This window comes from Pantherophis guttatus, chromosome 8 (assembly GCF_059756535.1).
Source record: "Pantherophis guttatus breed Tessera chromosome 8, ASM5975653v1, whole genome shotgun sequence".
Classification (NCBI taxonomy): Eukaryota; Metazoa; Chordata; class Lepidosauria; order Squamata; family Colubridae; genus Pantherophis; species Pantherophis guttatus.
Genome location: NC_142070.1, coordinates 80,646,750 through 80,667,544, shown reverse-complemented (window position 1 = coordinate 80,667,544; position 20,795 = coordinate 80,646,750). Strand labels below are relative to the sequence as shown.

Sequence of the window (20,795 nt, the reverse complement as noted above, 5' to 3'; positions counted from 1 at the left end):
TTCTAGGTTGCTTCTCTCCTTGATTAGTTTCCATCCATTGCTTCTTGTTCTGTTTTCCCAGCGCTTTGGAGAATGATTGATCCCCTTCTTTGCGGCAGGTCCTCAAATAGTGGAACTCTGCTATGGCGGCAGCTCTAGTCTTACGACAGTGATGAAGATGTAGCTTATGACCAATGCATGTATGGACTATCCTGGAAGCTCCTCTCTCAGTCATAAGAGTCGCTCAGCAGTGGTTCTGACCCATTCCCTCCCTTGCCCACAAGGACAAGTGAATTTGGAGAGGAAGGGATCACAAGAGAGTAAAAAAAACAAAAACAAACACCACCACTCAAAGCTGTGGGAAACCCTATCGCGCCCACTGCTCTTTTGCGATCCCTTTCTCTCCAAACCACGTTGAAGGCCAGCGTCTGTCCCTTCTCAGCCTCCGTCCGGCCTGGCCAGGAACCGCGCGAGGCGCCAGTCAGGCGGCCGGCCAGCGCGCATGCGTGGTCACTCACGCCTTTCCCCCCCCCCCTTGCAAGCGCTCCAGAAGCTTCGCGAGTCCTTCGGATCGGCCATCCGCCAGGGGACGCTCGGGGAGGCGCCTCGCTTCCCGGGCCGCTCTCTCTCTCTCTCTCCTTCTCCCCTCTTGCCTCGCTTTCTCCCTCCTTGCTGCGCGCGCAGCTTTTGCTTGCTCCCCTTTTACCCCGCCCTCGTTTCCCGAGGGCCGTTCTCTCTCTCTCTCTCTCTCTCCTCTTTTCTCGCTCTCCCTGCTGCGCGCGCAGCTTTTGTCCTCTGCCGCCTCCTCCTCCCTCGCTCGAGAGGCGCCTCTCTTCCCAGGGGGCCGCTCTCCCTCCTGCGCGCGCAGCTTTTGTTCTATTGCCTTCTCCTCCTCATTCCTCCTCCTCCGCTCGGGAGGCGCCTCTCTTCCCAGGGGCCGCTCTGTCCTCTTTCTCGCTCTCCCTCCTGCGCGCGCAGCTTTTGTTCTATTGCCGCCTCCTCCTTCTCTTCCTCCTCCGCTCGGGAGGCGCCTCGCTTCCCGGAGGCCGCTCTCCCTCCCTGCTGCGCGCGCAGCTTTTGTTCTCTTGCCGCCTCCTCCCGGCCTCGCTTCCCGGGGGCCGCTCTCTCTCTCCTTCCTCTCTCTGTCTCGCTCTCCCTGCTGCGCGCGCAGCTTTCTCTCTGTTTCTCCCCTCCCCCCCTGGACGCGCCGCCTGCTGGTCCCGCGCGCGCGACCGACCGAGCACCGAGCTTCCCTCAGAGCGGCGGCGACATGACGGCGGAGGAGCGCGGGGACGAGGAGATGAGCGCGGCCGAGGCGGCGGCGGCGGCGGCCGCGGAGGGCCTCGACATCACCGCCAAGTGCGACGGCGGCGTCCTCAAGGTGGGCGGAGGCGCCCGCGGGGCCCGAAAAGGCCTCGCCTCGCCCGCCTCGAGGGCGGCCTCCCCCTGCAGGCCCCGCCGGTCTGAGCCTTCAGGCCTCACGAGACACCCCCCCCCTCCCAAGGCCGAATTGTGGGGGGGGGCGGTGGGGAGGGGGCTAATAGGGAGCTGTGGGGGGGGCTTTGGGGGTGGGGTTATTAGGGGGCGGTGGGGGGAGTATTGGGGTTATGGAGGGCAGGGGGGCTATGGGGTGTTGGGGGGCTATTGGACAGTGGAAGGTTTGTTGGCAGGGGAGCTGTTGGGGGCTATTAGGGATGATGCGGGGGCTATTAGGGACGGTGGGGGCTATTGGGGTAGTGGGCTATTAGGGGTGGTGGGGGCTATTAGGCATGATGAGGCTATTGGGTAGTGGGGCTATTAGTGGTAGTGGGGGACTATTGGGGCATTGGGGGCTATTAGGGGTAGTGGGAGCTATTAGGGATGATGCGGGGCTATTAGGGGTGGTGGGGGGCTATTAGGGGGCAGTGGGGGCTATTAGGGGTGGTGGGGGCTATTAGGCATGATGGGGCTATTAGGTTTAGTGGGCTATTATGGGGCAGTGGGGGCTATTAGGGATGATGTGGAGCTATTAGGGGTGGTGGGGGGCTATTAGGGGGCACTGGGGGCTATTAGGGGGCACTGGGGGTTTATTAGAGATGATGTGGAGCTATTAGGGGTGGTGGGGGGCTATTAGGGGGCAGTGGGGGCTATTAGGGATGATGTGGAGCTATTAGGGGTGGGGGGGCTATTAGGGGGCAGTGGGGGTTTATTAGGGATGATGGGGCTATTAGGAATAATGGGCTATTGGGGTAGTGGGACTATTAGGGATGATGTGGGGCTATTGGGGTAGTGGGAGCTATTAGGGATGATGGGGCTATTAGGGGTAGTGGGGCTATTGGGTAGTGGGGGCTATTGGGGCAGTGGGGGCTATAAGGGATGATAGGGCTATTAGGGGTAGTGGGGGTTTATTAGTGATGATGGGGCTATTAGGAATGGTGGGGGGCTATTAGGGGGTAGTGGGGCTATTAGGGATGATGTGGGGCTATTAAGGGTGGTGGGGGCTATTAGGGGTAGTGGGGGACTATTAGGGGTAGTGGGAGCTATTGGGGTGATGGGCTATTATGGGGTGGTGGGAGCTACTAGGGGGTAGTGGGGGCTATTGGGGATGGTTGGGGGCTATTGGGTGGTGGGGCTATTAGGGGTAGGGGATCGTGGGGGCTATTAGAGACAGTGGGAGGAGTATTGGGGGTGTTGGGTTTATTGTGGGGCTATGGGGCGGTGAGGGGGGGCTATTAGAGGTGTGGGGGAGCAGGAGATGGCCAGGCCTGTCAGCCTCCACCTCCCCCCCCTTTTCTCTCTTCCTGGATAGAAGGAAAGTGACCCTTGGCGTTCCTCCTGCTCAGGAACGGCCAGTTCTCGCTTTGCGAGCCAAGGTCACTAAGCGGGAGCACCAGACTCTCTCCTGGCTAGCATAAAAGGGAATCTCCTGTCTGGCTTGGCTTTGGTTTTGCCCGCCGGTAGAGCATGGTTTTCGGACAGGCCCTCAAGTGGCATCCACTTCTCTTCCCTGACAGGTGGTGAAGAAGGAAGGGACGGGCACCGAATGCCCCATGATAGGGGACAAAGTCACCGTCCACTACACTGGATGGCTTCTGGATGGCACCAAGTTTGACTCCAGCCGGGACCGAAAGGACAAGTTCTCCTTCGATTTTGGAAAAGGTGACGTCTCCAGTGTCTCCTTTGAAGTGGATAATGTCTCTCTCCCCTCATTTTTTACTTGTTTGTAGCCCACACACATTTTTGCATACATACATATACATATTTGTATATGTTTATACAAATATATGTATATTTGCATACAATGCAGCCAACACACACCCTATTCTTGTTTCATAATAGATTACAATGCTAGTTTTCCCATCCAGACTTCCACAGGGAACGCAGTGGCCATCGTCTGTTCCACTATAATGTGGACTGACTTGCACAAATAAATGTCATATGATTGATACTTATTTTTTCTTGCACACAATTTGTGGTATTATTTGATAGGGCCAGTGGAATATAATAATAATAAAAACCACAACCCAGTAAAAACATTAATTCTCATTAATTCTGTGGGAAACGTAGGGTTTCTTAAAAGCGGAGGAAAAACTATCTGGATAATGAGATGTGAGATCAAAGGGTGAGCTCAGCCTTTAAGATTGGGAAGGCTGCCCAAATTAAAATCCTGAAAGTCTTTTGCATAATGCAAGCCCTCGACTTGCAACAAATTTGTTTAGTGACAGTTCGAAGTCACAGCGTCACTGAAAAAAGTGACATGGCCATTTTTCACACGACTTGCAGCATTCATGGGGAATGCTCATGTGATGAAAACTAGGACATTTGGTCACTGATTCACATTTATGACGTTTGCAGCGTTCTGGGCTCACATCCTCTTTGCGACCTGTCAAGCAAAGTCGATGGGGAAGCCAGATTTCACGTAACCACCGGGTTACTAATTTTATCAACTGCAGTGGTTCCCTTAACTGCTGTGCCGAGCAGAAAAGTCATAAAACGGGGCAAAACTTGCTTAAGATAATGCCTCAACTTAGCCACAGAAATTTGGGGCTCAGTTGTGGTCGTAAGTTGAGGACCTGTATTTGGCTGCCTAAAGAGACGGGGTGCAAATCAGGCCAGTAATAATACCTACCTTATTGTGACAAAAGAGAATGCAAAAAAGGAATTTTGTCTCAGTCCTTCGTTGAACGGAATCCAGCGTTTAGGGCTCCTTCCCACAACAGTTTTGCCGCCTTGCAAATAGTACACAAGTAACAATGGCCCCTCCTTCCTAGAGCTGGCAGGCATGACTTTTCAGAGTTTCTCATCATCAAACTATCAAGAAGAGTAAACTCCGGAGGGAAAGATTATATTCTAACAATTCCTGAAGGGCAACACTCTTGCCTTGATAGTTGCATTGCTTTTTAACAATCCTTTCGGGAGCTAAGCTTCCAGTAACATCGTCATCTCTTTCTTTTTGTGGTTAGGTGAGGTGATCAAAGCCTGGGACATCGCCGTGGGAACCATGAAGATTGGAGAAGTTTGCCAGATCGTCTGCAAACCGGAATATGCCTACGGCTCTGCCGGCAGCCCGCCTAAAATACCTGCTAACGCCACCTTGTTTTTTGAGGTAGGTTTGAGGCTGTGTGCTTTGACCCACGGCAGATGGGCACATTGGACGGAGGAAAGCTCTGCCTGCTATCTCTCTACCCCGCCTCCCCCCCAGACACCCTGCCCCCAATCTGTTTGCTGTTCCACAGCCACTCTGGATATACAGGTAGTCCTTGACTTACGACAGCTTGTTCGAAGTTACAGTGGAACTGGAAAAAAAGCAACCGATGACCGTTTTTCACACTTACAACCGTTGCAGCCTCCCTGTGGTCACGTGATTTACATTTGGATGCTCGGGAACTGGCTCATATTTATGACAGTCGCAGTGTCCCAGGGGTCTCGTGATCCCCTTTTGCGACAAGCAGAATCAATGGAGATGCCAGATTCGCCTAACAGCCGTGGAACTGACTTAACAACTGCAGTGGCTGGCTTAACAAAACGTGGCGAGAAAAGTCCTAAAATGGGGCAAAACTCACTTAACCAATGTCAACATAAATTTTGGACTCCTTTGTGGTCGTAAGTCGAGGACTCCCTGTCTTCCTTTCCCCCTGCTTCCTCCTGGGTCCAGGATAACTTGGTTCAATAGTTTCTTTTTCTCAGCCTTGCCGTCTCCTTGCAGGGACCCCGCCTAACGTTATACAGGTCGTCCTCGACTTAACAACAGTTTAGTAACTGTTCAAAGTTACAGCGGCACTGAAAAAAGTGACTTATGACTGTTTTTCACACTGACGACCGTTGCAGCATCCCCACAGCCATTGTGATAAAAATTCAGATGCTTGGCAATCGACTCCTATTTATGACGGTTGCTGTGTCCGGGTGGGTGGGGGTGTCATGTGTTATCCCGTGATCAGCACAGTCAAGTGGAAAACCGTGTTATTAACTTGACAAGCACGGTGACGGGGCAGAGTTTGCTGAACTAACGTCTCGCTTAACACAAATTTTGGGCTCTGTGGCGGTCGTAAGTCGAGGACCACCTACAGTTCCCGAGTACGAAGGTGGGAAGCCAACGGAAAAAGAAACCATTCTGTGTTAGGGAATCTTCTACTTAAATCTTTTATTTTTTTTCCTCTGATCGATGCCTCCCGTTGGTGCTAAAGAAGCCTCCATTTTTTTCCTCTAGGTAGAACTGTTTGAGTTCAAGGGAAAGGACTTGACCGACGATGAAGACGGGGGAATAATTCGGCGGATCCGAAAGAAAGGAGAAGGCTATTCCAAACCCAACGAGGGAGCCTTGGTAGAGGGTGAGTAGCGGAAGAGCTGTGATTACTTAAACAACAGGGGTGAGGGACGGGGGCCATTTTAAGACTTGTGGACTTCAACTCCCAGAATTCCTCAGCCTGCAGGGATGGGGAACGATGGCTCTTTTGTGACTTGTGGACTTCAACTCCCAGAATTCCTCAGCCTGCATTCCTGAGCATGGCTGGCTCAGGAATTCTGGGAGTTGAAGTCCACAAGTCATGAAGGGGCTGTAATTCCTCACCTCTGACTTAAACTACATGCTGGATTATTAATCTGGATTTCAGGGTGGGTGTGAAAGGGTTCCAGACAGTCTACGGGCCCCATCTTTGTATAGTGTTGTGTTGAAACACAGGTAGTCCTTGAAGTTTTTGAGCCCAAAACTTCTGTGGTTAAGTGAGACTTTCATTAAGCGGATTTTGCTCCATTTTACGACCTTCTTTGCCACCGTTGTTAAGGGAATCCCTCCAGTTGATAAGTTAGCGACCTGATTGTTAAGCGAATCTGCCTCCCCCCATTGACTTGGCTTGTCAGAAGGTCGCAAAAAGGGGATTGCGTGACTTTGGGATGCAGCAACGGTCATAAATATGAGCCAGTTGCCAGGCGTCTGAATTTTGCATCACGTGATCATGGGGATGCTGCAAATGTAACTGAAAAACGGTCATAAGTGACTTTTTTCAGTGCCATTGTAACTTTGAACGGTCACTAAACGAACTGTTGCAAATCAAGGACTTTCTGTACCTTCTCTGTTTCTGCTACGGACGCGTGCGTTTTGCTCTTTCAGCCAGATTTACCCAGAAACAGCCTGTCATGCAGATGTTCCCTTTTTCTGTCGCACACACACACACATAGTCATTTTCTGAGCTGACCTCTCAGTCATTCATTCTTTTACTCTCCCACTCACATCTGTCTTGGGGTGTCCCAGGAGAAGATGGAGCTTACTTCCTTCCTGCACTCACAGCATGCTGGGAAACACAGATGCAACTCCTTGCTGTTTTTGAGTTTGGCTCTGTTGTGGTCCACCAGCAGCCTGCGAAGCTGGCAGTGGAGTCGGACAGCGAGGAGGCTGGGGAGGAACATGGCCAGTCCTGGAGTCTGGGGAAGGCCCGGATGAGGGCTGTGTGTCAGAGGCATAGATGAGGCCAGGGCCATCTGGGAGCGATGCGCCTCCAGAGTCGGACAGCAGAGAGGCAGAGGAACAGGAGGAGCCTATTCCTAGTGCATGCATGCGCAGAGCTGCCAGAAGGCAAGAGCAACTAAAGCAAAAGGGACGACTCGGGAGTAAGGCCAGGAGATGATGGCCCCTCCCAGAAGGCTTAAAAGAGCAGCGACAGCTCTTGGGCTCTTTATAGGAAAGCAACGTTGCTACATTTGTTTCTTGTCAGCATCTTTGTTTCTGAACTTCATGGGGCTTTGCCAAGTAAGGTCTTTGGCAGGATGCCAAAGAAGACAAAGGTTGGTGATAAGGCCGAAGGATTTTTTCTGAAGGGCTTGTTTTGGAATTAATTTGGACTAAGCTGAAAATGAAGTAATTCTCAGCTATTCTAATAAAATATGTTTGCTTAGGACTGATTGTGTCTGGTAATAACTACTTGGGCCTAGGTCACAACAGGCTCTCTACAGCAGTGCTCCCCAGCCTTTTTTGGGGACCAGTGAGAGTTGGGGGGAGAGGAAATGGTTCCATGCGAGCGGCGAGGGTGTTTGCTCACTCACCGCTTGCACAAACGTTTCTGCACAAAGTTACTTACCTGCGACCTGCCCAGCCACCGGGGATTGGGGACCCCTGCTCTACAAAGAGAACTTCAGCAATCGGTTCTAAATACCTGCTTTTTTTTTTTTAAAATGCCAGTCGAAATTGAAGGTCGGCACGGAGACCGCGTGTTTGACAAACGGGAGTTACGGTTTGAAGTCGGAGAGGCAGAAAACTATGACCTCCCTCCAGGCGTGGACAAAACATTACAGAAAATGGAGAAGCTGGAAGAGGCTGTGGTTTATCTCAAGCCCAGGTGAGGCTTTTGCCCTGAAATAGTCTTGGCTGTGTGGATCATTGGTGGCCCCCCAAGCTTGACTCGGGGGATGAAATAATGGGGGGTGGGGTCCGTACATCAGATTCTATTCAGGGAGAAATGTTTTGCTCCTAAACACTCCCCCGTGTCTCTTACAGCTACGGCTTTGGAAGTCTTGGGAAACCAAAGTTTCAAATCCCGCCAGATGCCGACTTGCAATACGAAATCAAACTCAAAAGCTTTGAAAAGGTACGTAAGGAAGCACTTAGACAAAGGCAGAGGGGATGGGGAGAAAATTGGCCTTACGTAACAGGCGTGTGCTTAATTTTTTGGCAATTTCAGCACACTACTGAACGTTATTTCTTTGATTCGACCTCAAAGTGTACAATTACAGATTGAGATCTAATACGGGTTTTTTAAATACGTTTAATATTTAAAGATGTTTGTCTTGATTTCCCTTGCCCCATCGAGTTTTAAGTTTGGGACAAATCAAATGGTTTGCGCAATAGGATTGTCTCCTCTTTTTCTCTCACTTCTGCTTGGTATCATCACACTGCCCGTATTTATTCTTTTAATTAATTAATTTGTTTATTTTATTATTACCTCTTAATAAACATGAAACTCAGTCAACTGAACATTTAAAAATGCATCACAAATACCATTGACTGGTGCTAATGGTTGATAGGGGTTACTGCCAGTGTCCTAGGGATCAACCAAGTACCTTCTCCTTCTCCTCCTCTTCCTCCTCCTCCTCCTCCTCCTCCTTCTCCTGCTTCTTCCTCTTCTTCTTCTTCCTCTTCCTCCTCTTCTCCTCCTCCTCCTTTATATACTTTATTCATTAAACATGAAACTCAGTCAACTGAACATTCAAAAATGTGTCACAAATACCACTGACTGGTGCTAATGGTTGATAGGGGTTGCTGCCAGCGTCCTAGGGATCAACCAAGTACCTTCTTAAGATGTACGATGTTCCAAGTAGCACAGTTTTTTTGCAGTTCCGGCTGGTGTTGCTGCAGGTAGCTGCAATTTCTTGATGTGTTTTGTAAAATTCTTGGACATGGTACCAAGTGCCCTGATGACAATGGGTATCACTCTCACATGTTTCATCCATAGCCGTGTAGTTTCGATGGCCAGGTCACGATATTTCGTGATTTTTTCCAGTTCTTTTTCTTCGACTCTGGCGTCTCCCGGTACAGCGATATCAATAAACTGTACGCTTTGGCCCTCAACAACCGTGATATCTGGCATGTTACGTTCCAGATGATGATGATGATTTTAAATTATACATTTATATTGTGTGTGAACAGAGTTGATTCTGGGTATCATATTAATCCAATTCACAATAACGATATTAGTAATCTCTATTACATTCCTCAAAATTTAAGTAATCCTCATTATATTGTTCAAGTATACATATTCAAAAAATGCCTAACTCCTCATCTTTATCTCTTCCTTCATCTATATCTTTTCCTTATTCTATCTAAACTTCATTTAATTTATATGACTGCCCATCCCCCCTAAGTGACTTTGGACGGTGAGCGTGCTTAAAACGCTAAGATAAAAATGCACAGTGTAAATGAAACGTAACCCCACAGGAATAAAATGAAAAACGGGCACCTGAGGATAATCAATCAGCAATATTTTGCGCCTGACCCCTCCCCCCTTCCCTCCCCCCCCCTTCCTTGGGAGAAAAGCTGGGTGGGAAAGACCTTCTGAAAATTCTCCTTTCTCTCTTTGACCTGAGGATTTCTGTCCATGGGAAAGACTGCTTAGGACTCGTCCAAACTTGTTGTTACTGGTTCTCCCCGAGCCTCTGTTCCAGTTTCGCGTTGCAATCCAAAATGATGTGATTTCCTTTCTCCCAGCGTTCCCACGGCTCTTAACCGTCGGATCAGGTCTCCTCTGTTGCTAAGATCAAATGTAGGAGCACCGCTTCCCTTTTCACCCTTCCAGAAAGTCAAATCGTCGTCAAAGAGTCTGCAATCGTGGGCAGAGTTGGTTTCCCAATAATAAATGCCTTTAGGTTGAAATCTCCCTTGATTCTTAGATCCCATCTCCCGGCGTAGCCAAAACAAGGACACTGGAGTGTGAATTCTCATACTGGAGGAAGGGTCTTCTTTTTTTTAAATTTTTTTATTTGATTTATATGCCGCCCTTCTCCGGAGACTCAGGGCGGCTTACAATGCGTTAAGCAACAGCCTTCATACTTTTATATATTTATACAAAGTCATCTTATTGCCCCCACAATCCGGGTCCTTCTTTAACGTTGCTAAGGCATGCCCAGATCCTCTTCCCTGGAAATCTTCACTTAATTCCGTGCCTTTCTTCCTTCAACAAAGAAGGTTGCTGATTTGGCTCTTTTTTTTTCCTTTTCTTTTTTTTAAAGAAGTTTTATTGGTTTTTTTCTCCTCTCCCACATTCACACACATCTTTTTTTTTTTTGAACAGAGTGTTGACCGTTTCTTATACAATTAATCAAATTCAAATACATTTTACTTAATTACAATTTTTGCCAAATCGTTTTCACCCCCCTTTTTTAAAAACATATCTCAATATTTCTATACTTGCATACATAAACACCATCTTCATTTGTCCCTAGATTCTAACTTTACTATTTATTCATATTTATTCTCTTTTATTCTTAAACAGTTCACTCAATTTTAATGGGTTATTTTATGAGTAAAGGGTTTTAAAAATTTAGGGAAACCAAACCGATTTAATTCTGTTTTAATTTATTTTAATTTTTCTACTGTATGTATCTTAATTTTGGCTGTTCACCGCCCTGAGTCCTTCGGGAGAAGGGCGGTATACAAATTTAATAAACCTTAAACCTTTATCTTAATATATTTGTTCGTTCGGAATTGCCTTTCTTCCACTTCATCTTTTTTTTTATTGTACAGCAATCTTTCTCCTCAAACCTACCCTCTCCCTCTCCCCTATTTATTCCTACTTTCTTTCCCCACCTTCTTCTTCTCTCCTCTACTTCCCCTTCCCTTCTCCTTCTCCTCCTCTCTTCCCCCTGTCTTACCTTTTCTCCTACTCTAATTTCCCTTCCCTTCCTCCCTCCCTATTCTCCCATCATTTGGCTCTTTTTTTGTGTGTTTTTGCAGGCAAAAGAGCCCTGGGAGATGAACACCCAAGAGAAGCTGGAACAAGGCGCCATTGCAAAAGAAAAAGGCACCCAGTATTTCAAAGTAGGTGTTCTGCAGGGTTTGTGGCCCTGTAGAAACAGGGAATTTTTCTTCAGTGCTGCAGAACGCTAAAAAGTCCAGGCGAGCACAAAAGAAGTCGAGTGAACATGCTTTCCTAGTTCCTCATCCAATATTTTTTTTAAAAATTTGATTTATATGCCGCCCTTCTCTGGAGACTCAGGGCGGCTTACAATGCGTTAAGCAATAGCCTTCATATTTTTGTATATTTATACAAAGTCAGCTTATTACCCCCCACAAACCGGGTCCTCAATTTACCTACCTTAGAAAGGATGGAAGGCTGAGTCAACCTTGAGCCTTGGCGAGATTCGAACCTGCAGTAATTGCAGGTAGCTGGTCTTAATAACAGGGTGCTTTAGACCACTGTACTACCAAGGCTCGGAAAGAAGGGACTGATAATTTGTAGCCTCTCCTGCTCAGTGTGCTTATTCATGATTTGAAAGACGGGCTGGAGGAAAGGCAGTTCAGATTTGCATACAGCAGTATTTATTTATTTATTTTATTTATTATTAAATTTCTATACCGCCCTTCTCCCTGAGGACTCAGGGTGGTGTACAGCCAGAATTAAAAAAAACATACAGGACAAATATTAAAAAACAATTAAAAGATATATAAATTTGGCCCAATTAAAACTCACTACCAATTAAAACATTTAAAACATTTAAAAACATTTAAAAATTTCTTCTTAAGCCAGCCCGGCTTGCTTGAAAAAATGGGTTTTAAGGGCACAACGGAATTATATTGGAGGAATAGGTGACGTGTTAGAGGAAAGATGTAGAGTTCATGTTTATTTTGATTGATTTGGCTAGAAATCGCCAAGAGAAACACAAAGGCAATTGCCTAAGGAAGAGAATTTGAAAGCAGAGTTACGGGACAAGGTATTCCTGGGCTGGTAGCACAGCCTGCAGAAAATCACTTGGAGCTGATGACTTTTCTAAGCCACGTGGCTTAGAAAATCCAGGTGCAATCTGGGACATCCAGAAATACTTTCCAGATCGCTGGAAGTAATTCTTCCTCTTTATTCTGTTTAATCCGATCCTGTCGTGACTGCTGCATGTAGTCCTGAGCCTCTCTGGCCTTGGGGGAAGGGTTTAGAGAAATGGGAGCGGTTCAGAGACGGGCAAAAGGGGAGGAGAAGGAGGAGGCTTAGTTTCAAAGACCTACACAGGGAGGCTGAATTTGAGTGACAGATGGATGATAGGCCTGCTTGGAGGGCAGTTAACGTTTTTTTTTTCCTGGGTCCAGAACACGGGAGCGATGGATCTGAATTCCAGGAAAGCAGATTTTTCCCGTGGAAAGTTAGAAGAAAAACATTCTGATGGCAAGAAGGCCAGTTTGACAGGGGAACGAATGGCCCAGAGAGATGAGCTCACAAAATGATCTCCCACTGATAGACAGCGGTCCCAAATGCTTTAATTTGGATTCGGGGTGAGGGATGGTGTGGTTGGGGCCTGGATTTAACGGCTTCCGTGATTCTTGCCTGCTTTTAAATTACGCTAACAAATTTTCAGTTTTAGTTTTTGGCGTGTTTTCCTAATCCCTTATGCCTAAAATAAATATAAAATAGCTTATTGTTCCACAAAAACGTTGCTTCTGCGGGTCAGGGCAATGATATTTTGAAACCGATCTGTGTTTGAGAACGTTCAATGCTAAGTAGACTTTCCAGAACATTCTGGAACTCATGAGAACTTTCCAGGATATACTGGACAAAAACATTATGGTGGCTTGGAAAAAGCGTTTTGCAGTATAGCCGCAGATTTCCAAACTCTTTTGAGTGGCTTTAGCTGTCTCTGTGTATTTGCAGCCTGTGCAAGTCCAGGTAGTCCTCAATTTCTGACCACAATTAAGCCCAAAATTTCTGTTGTTAAGCGAGACATTTGTTAAGCGAGTTTTGCTCCGCGTTAGGATCTTCCTAGCCTCTGTTGTTAAGTGAATCCGTGCACCTGATAACGTTAGTGACCCCGTTGTTAAGTGAATACGGTTTCCCCATTGACTCTGCTGATCAGACGGTCGCAAAAGGGGATCACGTGACCTCGGGACGCGGCAACGGTCACAAGCATGAATCGGTTGCCAAGCAGCTGAATTTTGGATCATGTGATCCTGGGGGATGCTAAATCAAAATGGCCATAAATCACTTTTTTCAGTGTCATTGCAACTTTGAACAGTCACTAAATGAACTGTCGTAAGTCGAGGACTACCTTTATATGTTGTTCTTTCTCCAGCTGCTTAAAAAGATAAAAAAATTGCCTTTTTTTTTTGCCTCTATAAATGCAAAACTTTAGTAGGCTGTGGTCACAAAATCAAAGGTAGTGATAAATATAGTCGTTTTTGTCTAGGCCCATGATGGCGAACTTTTCGGCACCGAGTGCCCAAACCGGAACGCACATGCATGCACATACATGTGCGTGCGCCGGAGTACCAGAATCCCGAAGACTAGTTGACTGGCATGCCGTTCTTTGGGCTGTTTTTGGCCCAAAAAAACAGCCTGAAAGGGACCTGGAGAATGGCTTGAAAACGGACTAAAACCAGCCTGAAAAATCCCCCAAAAAACAGCCTGAAAAACTGGCTGTTTTTTGGCTGTTTTCCAGGGCGTTTTCAGGTCGTTTCCCGTTGATACAGTGCCCGCACATGCCCACAGAGAGCGTGCCACAGGTTTGCCATCCCGGCCTTAGGCTTTCGACGTAAACCGTTGAAAAGGAAAATAGGCGTGCCTGCAGTGGTGAAATCTAAAATTTATTACTACCGGTTCTGTGGGAGTGGCTTGGTGGGGTAATGTCACTGGGTGGGCGTGGCCAATTTTTTTTTTTTTTTAACTTTTAAAACCATTTTTTCTATAACCTCTTTGGCTTTCAAAAGGCTCTGACGATCCCAGCTGAGTTGCCTGATCAGCAGAGGCTTTTTTTCTTTTAAAGGCCTCCGACGACCCCAGCTGAGTTGCCTGATCGGCAGAGGCTTTTTTTCTTTTAAATGCCTCCGACGATCCCAGCTGAGTTGCCTGATCGGCAGAGGCTTTTTTTCTTTTAAATGCCTCCGACGATCCCAGCTGAGTTGCCTGATCGGCAGAGGCTTTTTTTCTTTTAAATGCCTCCGACGATCCCAGCTGAGTTGCCTGATCGGCAGAGGCTTTTTTTCTTTTAAATGCCTCCGACGATCCCAGCTGAGTTGCCTGATTGGCAGAGGCTTTTTTTCTTTTAAATGCCTCCGACGATCCCAGCTGAGTTGCCTGATCGGCAGAGGCTTTTTTTCTTTTAAATGCCTCTGACGATCCCAGCTGAGTTGCATGATCGGCAGAGGCTTTTTTTCTTTTAAAAGCCTCTGATGATCCCAGCTGAGTTGCCTGATCGGCAGAGGCTTTTTTTCTTTTAAATGCCTCTGACGATCCCAGCTGAGTTGCATGATCGGCAGAGGCTTTTTTTTCTTTTAAATGCCTCTGACGATCCCAGCTGAGTTGCCTGATCGGCAGAGGCTTTTTTTTCTTTTAAATGCCTCTGACGATCCCAGCTGAGTTGCCTGATCGGCAGAGGCTTTTTTTCTTTTAAATGCCTCTGATGATCCCAGCTGAGTTTCCTGATCGGCAGAGGCTTTTTTTCTTTTAAATGCCTCTGACGATCCCAGCTGAGTTGCCTGATCGGCAGAGGCTTTTTTAAAAAGCCTCTGCCGATCAGGCAACTCAGCTGGGATCGTCAGAGGCATTTAAAAGCATTTTAAAAAATGCTTTTAAAAGCCTTTGACGATCCCAGCTGAGCCGCGCGATCATCAGAGGCTTTTTTTTTAAAAGCATTTTTTCGGCTGAAGAGGTTGTAGAAAAAATGCTGTTAAAAGTAAAAAAAAAAGCCTCTGATAATTGTGCGGCTCAGCTGGACATTGGGGGGGGGGTGATTTTTGCTACCGGTTCTCCGAACCACCCGCCTCCATCGCTACCAGATCAGGCGATCCGGTCCGAACCGGGAGCATTTCACCCCTGCGTGCCTGGTATGTGTTTGGATGTATTTTGTTCAGTTGCAAGCCTATGAATATTTAAAAGAAGAAGCGTTTCAGGAGCTGTTCTAGAACCCGTTTGCAATGGGTTGAAGGCAGGTGGGCCTTGTTTTCACAACTGTTCATCCAGCCCCTCTTTGAATCTGTGATGAATGGTGAATGGGGTCCTTTGTGCACCTACTGGGTGGCGGGGTTTGGCTTTTGGGTTCCTTCGAATCTGACCACAAGCTTGTCTTCCAGGAAGGGAAATACAAGCGAGCAACGTTACAGTATAAGAAAACCGTATCGTGGCTGGAGCATGAAACCGGTCTGTCGGATATGGAGAAAGCCCAATCCAGGAACCTGAGGCTGGCCGCCCACCTCAACCTGGCCATGTGCCATTTAAAGCTGAAAGAGTACTCTCAGGTCTTGGAAAACTGCAATAAGGTAAAAATGGAGGAATGCTCTTTGGGATGGATGAAATTTTTATAATTCCTTGCAGTTTGTCTTCTGGAGCAACCCCTGAACCATTTGCGATGGGGGTCCTGGACATCGAGTGTCCTTTGTCAAAACAAGCTCTCTCCTTCCATCCTTTCAGGCTCTGGAATTGGACAGCAACAACGAGAAGGGCCTCTTCCGGCGAGGCGAGGCTCGGTTGGCTGTCAACGACTTCGAGTTAGCCCGAGCAGATTTCCAGAAGGTGCTACAGCTCTACCCAAGTAACAAGGCAGCCAAAGCCCAGCTGCTCATCTCCCAGCAAAAGATCCGCCAGCAGCACGAAAGGGAGAAAAAGATGTACGCCAACATGTTCCAGAGACTGGCAGACAAAGAAACGAAGGTAATAAAAGTACTATTCTATCCATGGGATGGGATGGGATGAAGGAATAGAATAGAATAGAATAGAATAGAATAGAATAGAATAGAATAGAATAGAATAGAATAGAATATAAATCGAACCAATAAAATAAAATAAAATAAATAAGAAATAGAATGGAATGGAACAGAATGGAATGGAATAGGAATAGGAAATAGGAGAATAAAACAGAATATAGAGTAGAATAAGAATAGAAATAGAATAGAATAATAGAATGAAGAATAGAATAGAATAGAATGGAGCGGAATAGAACAGAACGGAATAGGAAATAACAGAATAGAATAGAATAGAATAGAAAATAGAATAATGGAATGAAGAAATAGAATGGAATGGAATAGGAATAGGAAATAACAATAAAATAGAATATAAATAAAAATAGAATAAGAATAGAAATAGAATAGAATAATAAAATTCAGAATAGAATAGAATAGAGAATATAGAATAGACCGTTCAAAGTTACAACAGCCACTGAAAGAAAGCGACTCATGACCATTTTTCAGATTTATGACCATTGCAGTATCCCCGTGGTCACGTGGCTTTACATTTGGATGCTTTAAGCAACCGATTCACACGACCGACGGTTGCAGCAGTGTCCCTGGGTCACGCAATCCACTTTTTTGTGTCGTCCTGACTAGCAAAGTCAGCCGGGGGGGGGGGGGGCGGGGGACCAGATTCTCTGAACAACCTTAACAAACCTGGCAAGAAAAGCAGTAAAACGGGCCAAAACTCACTTAGCCAGTTTTCTCACTTAGCAATTTTGGCCTCAACTGGTGGTGTAAGCCGAGGACTACTTGTACAAAGACAAACTGACTGCTACCTGAGGGAGTGGCAGCTGTCCCCAGGGTGGATCAAAATCAATGATTTTTTTTAAAAAAATCAAAAAAGTCAGATTTTTTAAAATTTAAATCGGTTTTTTTTATTTAAATCGGATTTTTTTTTATTTTTATCGAATTTATTAAAATAAAAAACTTTTGGGTAAAAATCTATCGTAAGATAGTTTTCTATTTAAGATACATAAATAATTTAGTTTATTCAGCATGAAATGGAGCTTAGTTATGTAGCAGGAGGCTGTATATTCTGCAACACTGGGACTATCGGTGAGTCAGCAGTGGGTCAAAGGAGTAGCAGAGATGACAGTTGCTCTTTAAAAATTATGATTTAAATCGAGTTGATTTAAATCAAGCCTTTTTACTAGTGATTTAAATCATGATTTAAATCGTGATTTAAATCAACTCGATTTAAATCAAATCCACCCTGGCTGTCCCCTTGGGCCTTCTGCCATCTAAGGGAGAAAAGTCGCCACGTTGGGTAGAATTTAAAGAGCTAGTAAAGTCCCATGACTCTATTCACATGTTAAGGCCTGACGTGATCTTGGCCCTAACGGAGATCCCTGCTTTTGCCACCTTAAATGTTCTTCCGGTCCACCCCTCGGCGTTTGACTTCGCTGCCTTCCCTTGTGTTTCGTGTTCTGTCGAAGTCTGGAGGCACTCTGTGTTTACCCTGGCAACTGCTCCTCAGCCCTTCCTTTGTTGCAACGGGCCAGGCTGTCATCGGAGGCCGTGAGTCGCAGAGGTCACCTGCAAACTGGTTAATCAATAAGCCGGTTAATCAGTCACCCCTGCCTTGTGATGCACACACAGGAGGTACAAAGCCTTTCCTGTAACTGTAACTTCATTCCCAAGAATGTCTGTTGCTTGAGGAGCCAAAACCAAAAACGCTGCCTTGGAGCGTGTTGTGCGTACCTGCCGCAACAGAGGCTCATTTCCTGGGACTGCAGGAAAATATGCAACATTAACACTCTCCCAATTAAGTTGTGTATTTTCCTGGTCCTGTAGTGTTGTGACCCAGGGCCAAGTAGTTAGTATTGAAAACAAACAGACTTTATTAGAACAGCTGAGAATTAAACTCCTTCTCAGCGTCGTCCAAACTAAATTAAAGCAAATTCTTCAAAACACCATTCCTCAGTTTATCACCGACCTTGGTCTAATTAGGCAACCTGCCAAAGCCTTTTCTTGGCAAAAGTTCAGAAGCAGAAGACGCTGACAAGAAATAAATGCAGCAAGACAAGAAACAAAACTATCAACGTTGCTTTCCGACAAAGAGCCCAGGAGCCGTTGCTGCTCTTTTAAGCCTTATGGGAGGGGGCCAATCATCTCTTGGCCTTACTCCTGAGTCGTCCCTTTTGCTTTAGCTGCTCTTGCCTTCTGGCAGCTCTCCACATGCGTACACTAGGAACAGGCTCCTCCTGTTCCTCTGCCTCTCTGCTGTCTGACTCTGGAGGCTCCGGAGTCCGCATGTCACTCCCCGATGGCCCTGGCCCCATCTCTGCCTCCGACGCAGAGCCCTCATCCGAGCCTTCCCCAGCCTCCAGGACTGGCCCATGTTCCTCCCCAGCCTCCTCACTGTCCGACTCCGCTGCTAGCTCTGCAGACTGCTGGCGGACCACAACATGGTAGCTTTCCAGTCTCAGGAAATAAGCCTCTGTTGCTACTGGCAGGCGTCAATGAACACATATACACATACACGCTCCAAGTGTAAAAGATTTCTCATTTTGGGTTTTTCTCCTCCTCCTCCTCCTCCTCCTCCTCCTCCTCCTCCTCCTCCTCCTCCTCCTCCTCCTCCTCCTCCTCCTCCTCCTCCTCCTCCTCCTCCTCCTCCTCCTCCATGCTTTTTTCTCCAGGTGGAAGCTGACGCAGGATGCAAAGAAGAGGCGGACCTGAAAGACGGCAAACAGAACGGGGTGGAGGAAAAAACAGAAGTCGACATAGAGATTTGAGGGTTGAAAGTTGACCCGTTAGTTTTCTAAAACTGAAGAATTTCCAGTGAACTAAACCTTTATTTTTCTATCTCGATTCGGTAAGGGGCGACGGCTGGGGGCTGTTTAGTGTCTATAATAGGAAACGGTGGCAGAACACAAGAACCAAGTAACGTTTGATGTATTATTTATTCGGACATGCATCCTTACTCTGTTGTTGTTGAGCTTGAAAAGTTCTGTTAGGGTCCCTTCTTTCAGTTTCCTCATCTCCCTGGCATCCTTCTCAGGTTCCAGCTTGGCCTAACCAAATCCCATTTTATTCCCCCTTCTTTACTCCCTCTCCCCCCTCCATTTTTAAAGAAAGTTTTATCTGCACATGCACACAGCTATTGCATGAGAGGCCTAAACACAAAAAAACCCTCCCTTTTCTGCTGCAGCCTAACATTTCTCTCTTCGGGTCTGTCACCACAGATGCTCATTTTTACCGGGCAGGGGTGGCCACTTTCCTTGTTAAGGGCTCCTCTTCCTGCAGGAGAGGAAAAGAAATAAAAAACCAAAACTTGAGCAGCAAACTGTGAAGTCTGGAGGTGGTTAGTAGCCCTCAGGACTGTTAAATGCAGATATTCCTCCTCCCGAGCCCACTCGGCATCAGCAACACCAGAGTCGCCTTTGGCAAAGACACAAAGTTCGATAAATGACTCACTCTGCCAAGGGCATCCCACCAGCAGGAGCTTTGGAATAAGAGAGGAAATATCCAAAGTGCAGGCAAACAACATCTGGCCAGGTATGGTTTGTAGGTCACGAAGAGTTGCTCCGACTGACCTTAGTTGTTTTTGGAAAGAGGCCACCCGCATGCCATAAGCCTTCAAACACATCTGCCAGTTGGAGAACATCCTTCTACACCAACCCAGCAGGTCTGAAGTTTGTGTCCTTCGGGGTCTTCCCTATTTCCCACCCACCCACCCCTCCATTTAGCACAGAAAGACGTAACCGAGATAGATCGGGAGATTTGCCTACGTTTCCACAACTCCCTCGGAAGCCTGCCCACAGCTCGCGCCAACAGTCCCAAGTTTTTTTGCTTGAAACTTTTGCCCACTTGTTCAGCCAGGTGGGAGAAAGGGAGGTCGGAAGTCACTAAGGGGGGGGGCGCGGCGGAATTACTCATTGGAATAAAAGCCTAATGCAGATCAAGGAATGGATCACAAGAGATCTGAATCGATGGGTGGGAAAGCAGGGCTTTACGCTTCCAGCTCAATTGGACTCACTTGGAAAACGGGACACGCGTGCCACAGATAATTTGGCGTCAAACCTTGAGAGCATGGCACCGTGCACAGCACTTAAAAGTCCTTTGTGAGCCTATCATCGATGGAGGTTTTAAGGACATCTTCCAAATTGTCATTTCTCTCCCTTCGTTAACTTTTGCGAGGAGCTTGAGCTCTCTCGGCTGTGAACATATTGCAACCCAGCCGTGCATTTTAGGAATGGCAGCGAGCTGTTGGGCCAAGGCAGTCGGGAGGCAGATGTGGGCTAGGCAAGACTCAAGGCTGTGTGCATAAGTGGCGTTGACTTCTGAAAGGAAAGCGAACACAAAGCGGAGTCATTTCATAATTGGCTTTTTAAAACGATTAACCGCAACCCTGCTGTTTTTGCCCATTATGCAGATTAAAACTGTATAATCTCTGCTGCGTGTATGTGGTTTACTGGCGGTGGGAAGGTGGCTTTTGAAACCTGTTTTCCGTAAATTCAAACGCAAAGAAAAAAACACGCTTTTTTCAGGCGCTGTTGCACCTGCTTGCAGCATTCCCGTGGATTCAGGGGACCTACGCTAAATACGGAGGGGTGCTAATGGAATTTCACTTGATTGTAGAAAGAAGGGGAGAATAAAACTCGGTGGTGAACCTAGTCCCTGTAGTTTCTTCTGCAGCTCTCTGGTGAAATCGGGATCCAAAAAGACCTTGGCAGACTTGGAACAACGGGCCCTATCCAACAATGTGGAGAAAAGCAAAAGTTTTACAACTGGGCGGGAAATACCAAAGGTGTACAAAGTACAGATTAGGTGAAAGATGGCTCAAAAACTGAAGAGAATGGTTAGTCTAGAGAAAAGGAGGACTAAGGTGTGACATGATAGCAGTCTTCCAGTATTTGAGGGGCCGCTACAAAAAAAGAGGAGGGGGTCAACCTATTCTCCAAAGCACCAGAGGGCAGGAGAAGCA

At 46.9% G+C, this 20,795-nt stretch overlaps 1 protein-coding gene across 1 annotated transcript; it reads left to right on the top strand.

The window, feature by feature from the left end:
- The first annotated feature begins 546 nt into the window (after positions 1-546).
- On the top strand, positions 547-20,263 carry FKBP4 (FKBP prolyl isomerase 4). The gene is made up of 10 exons (XM_087875503.1): positions 547-1,360; positions 2,973-3,117; positions 4,422-4,568; positions 5,670-5,786; positions 7,631-7,787; positions 7,946-8,036; positions 10,898-10,981; positions 15,215-15,400; positions 15,552-15,791; positions 18,508-20,263. Exons 1-10 carry the CDS (start codon positions 1,250-1,252, stop codon positions 18,601-18,603), a joined length of 1,374 nt encoding a protein of 457 aa, XP_087731629.1. The 5' UTR covers positions 547-1,249; the 3' UTR covers positions 18,604-20,263.
- The last annotated feature ends 532 nt before the right edge of the window (positions 20,264-20,795 follow it).

Bases quoted from the DNA above. Each gene is read 5' to 3' on its own strand.
- FKBP4 (XM_087875503.1), top strand. From the start codon at position 1,250: ATGACGGCGGAGGAGCGCGGGGACGAGGAGATGAGCGCGGCCGAGGCG. The intron at 4,569-5,669 runs GTTTGAGGCTGT...TCCTCTAGGTAG, and splicing joins CACCTTGTTTTTTGAGGTAG to AACTGTTTGAGTTCAAGGGA. The intron at 15,792-18,507 runs GTAATAAAAGTA...TTTTTTCTCCAG, and splicing joins TGGCAGACAAAGAAACGAAG to GTGGAAGCTGACGCAGGATG.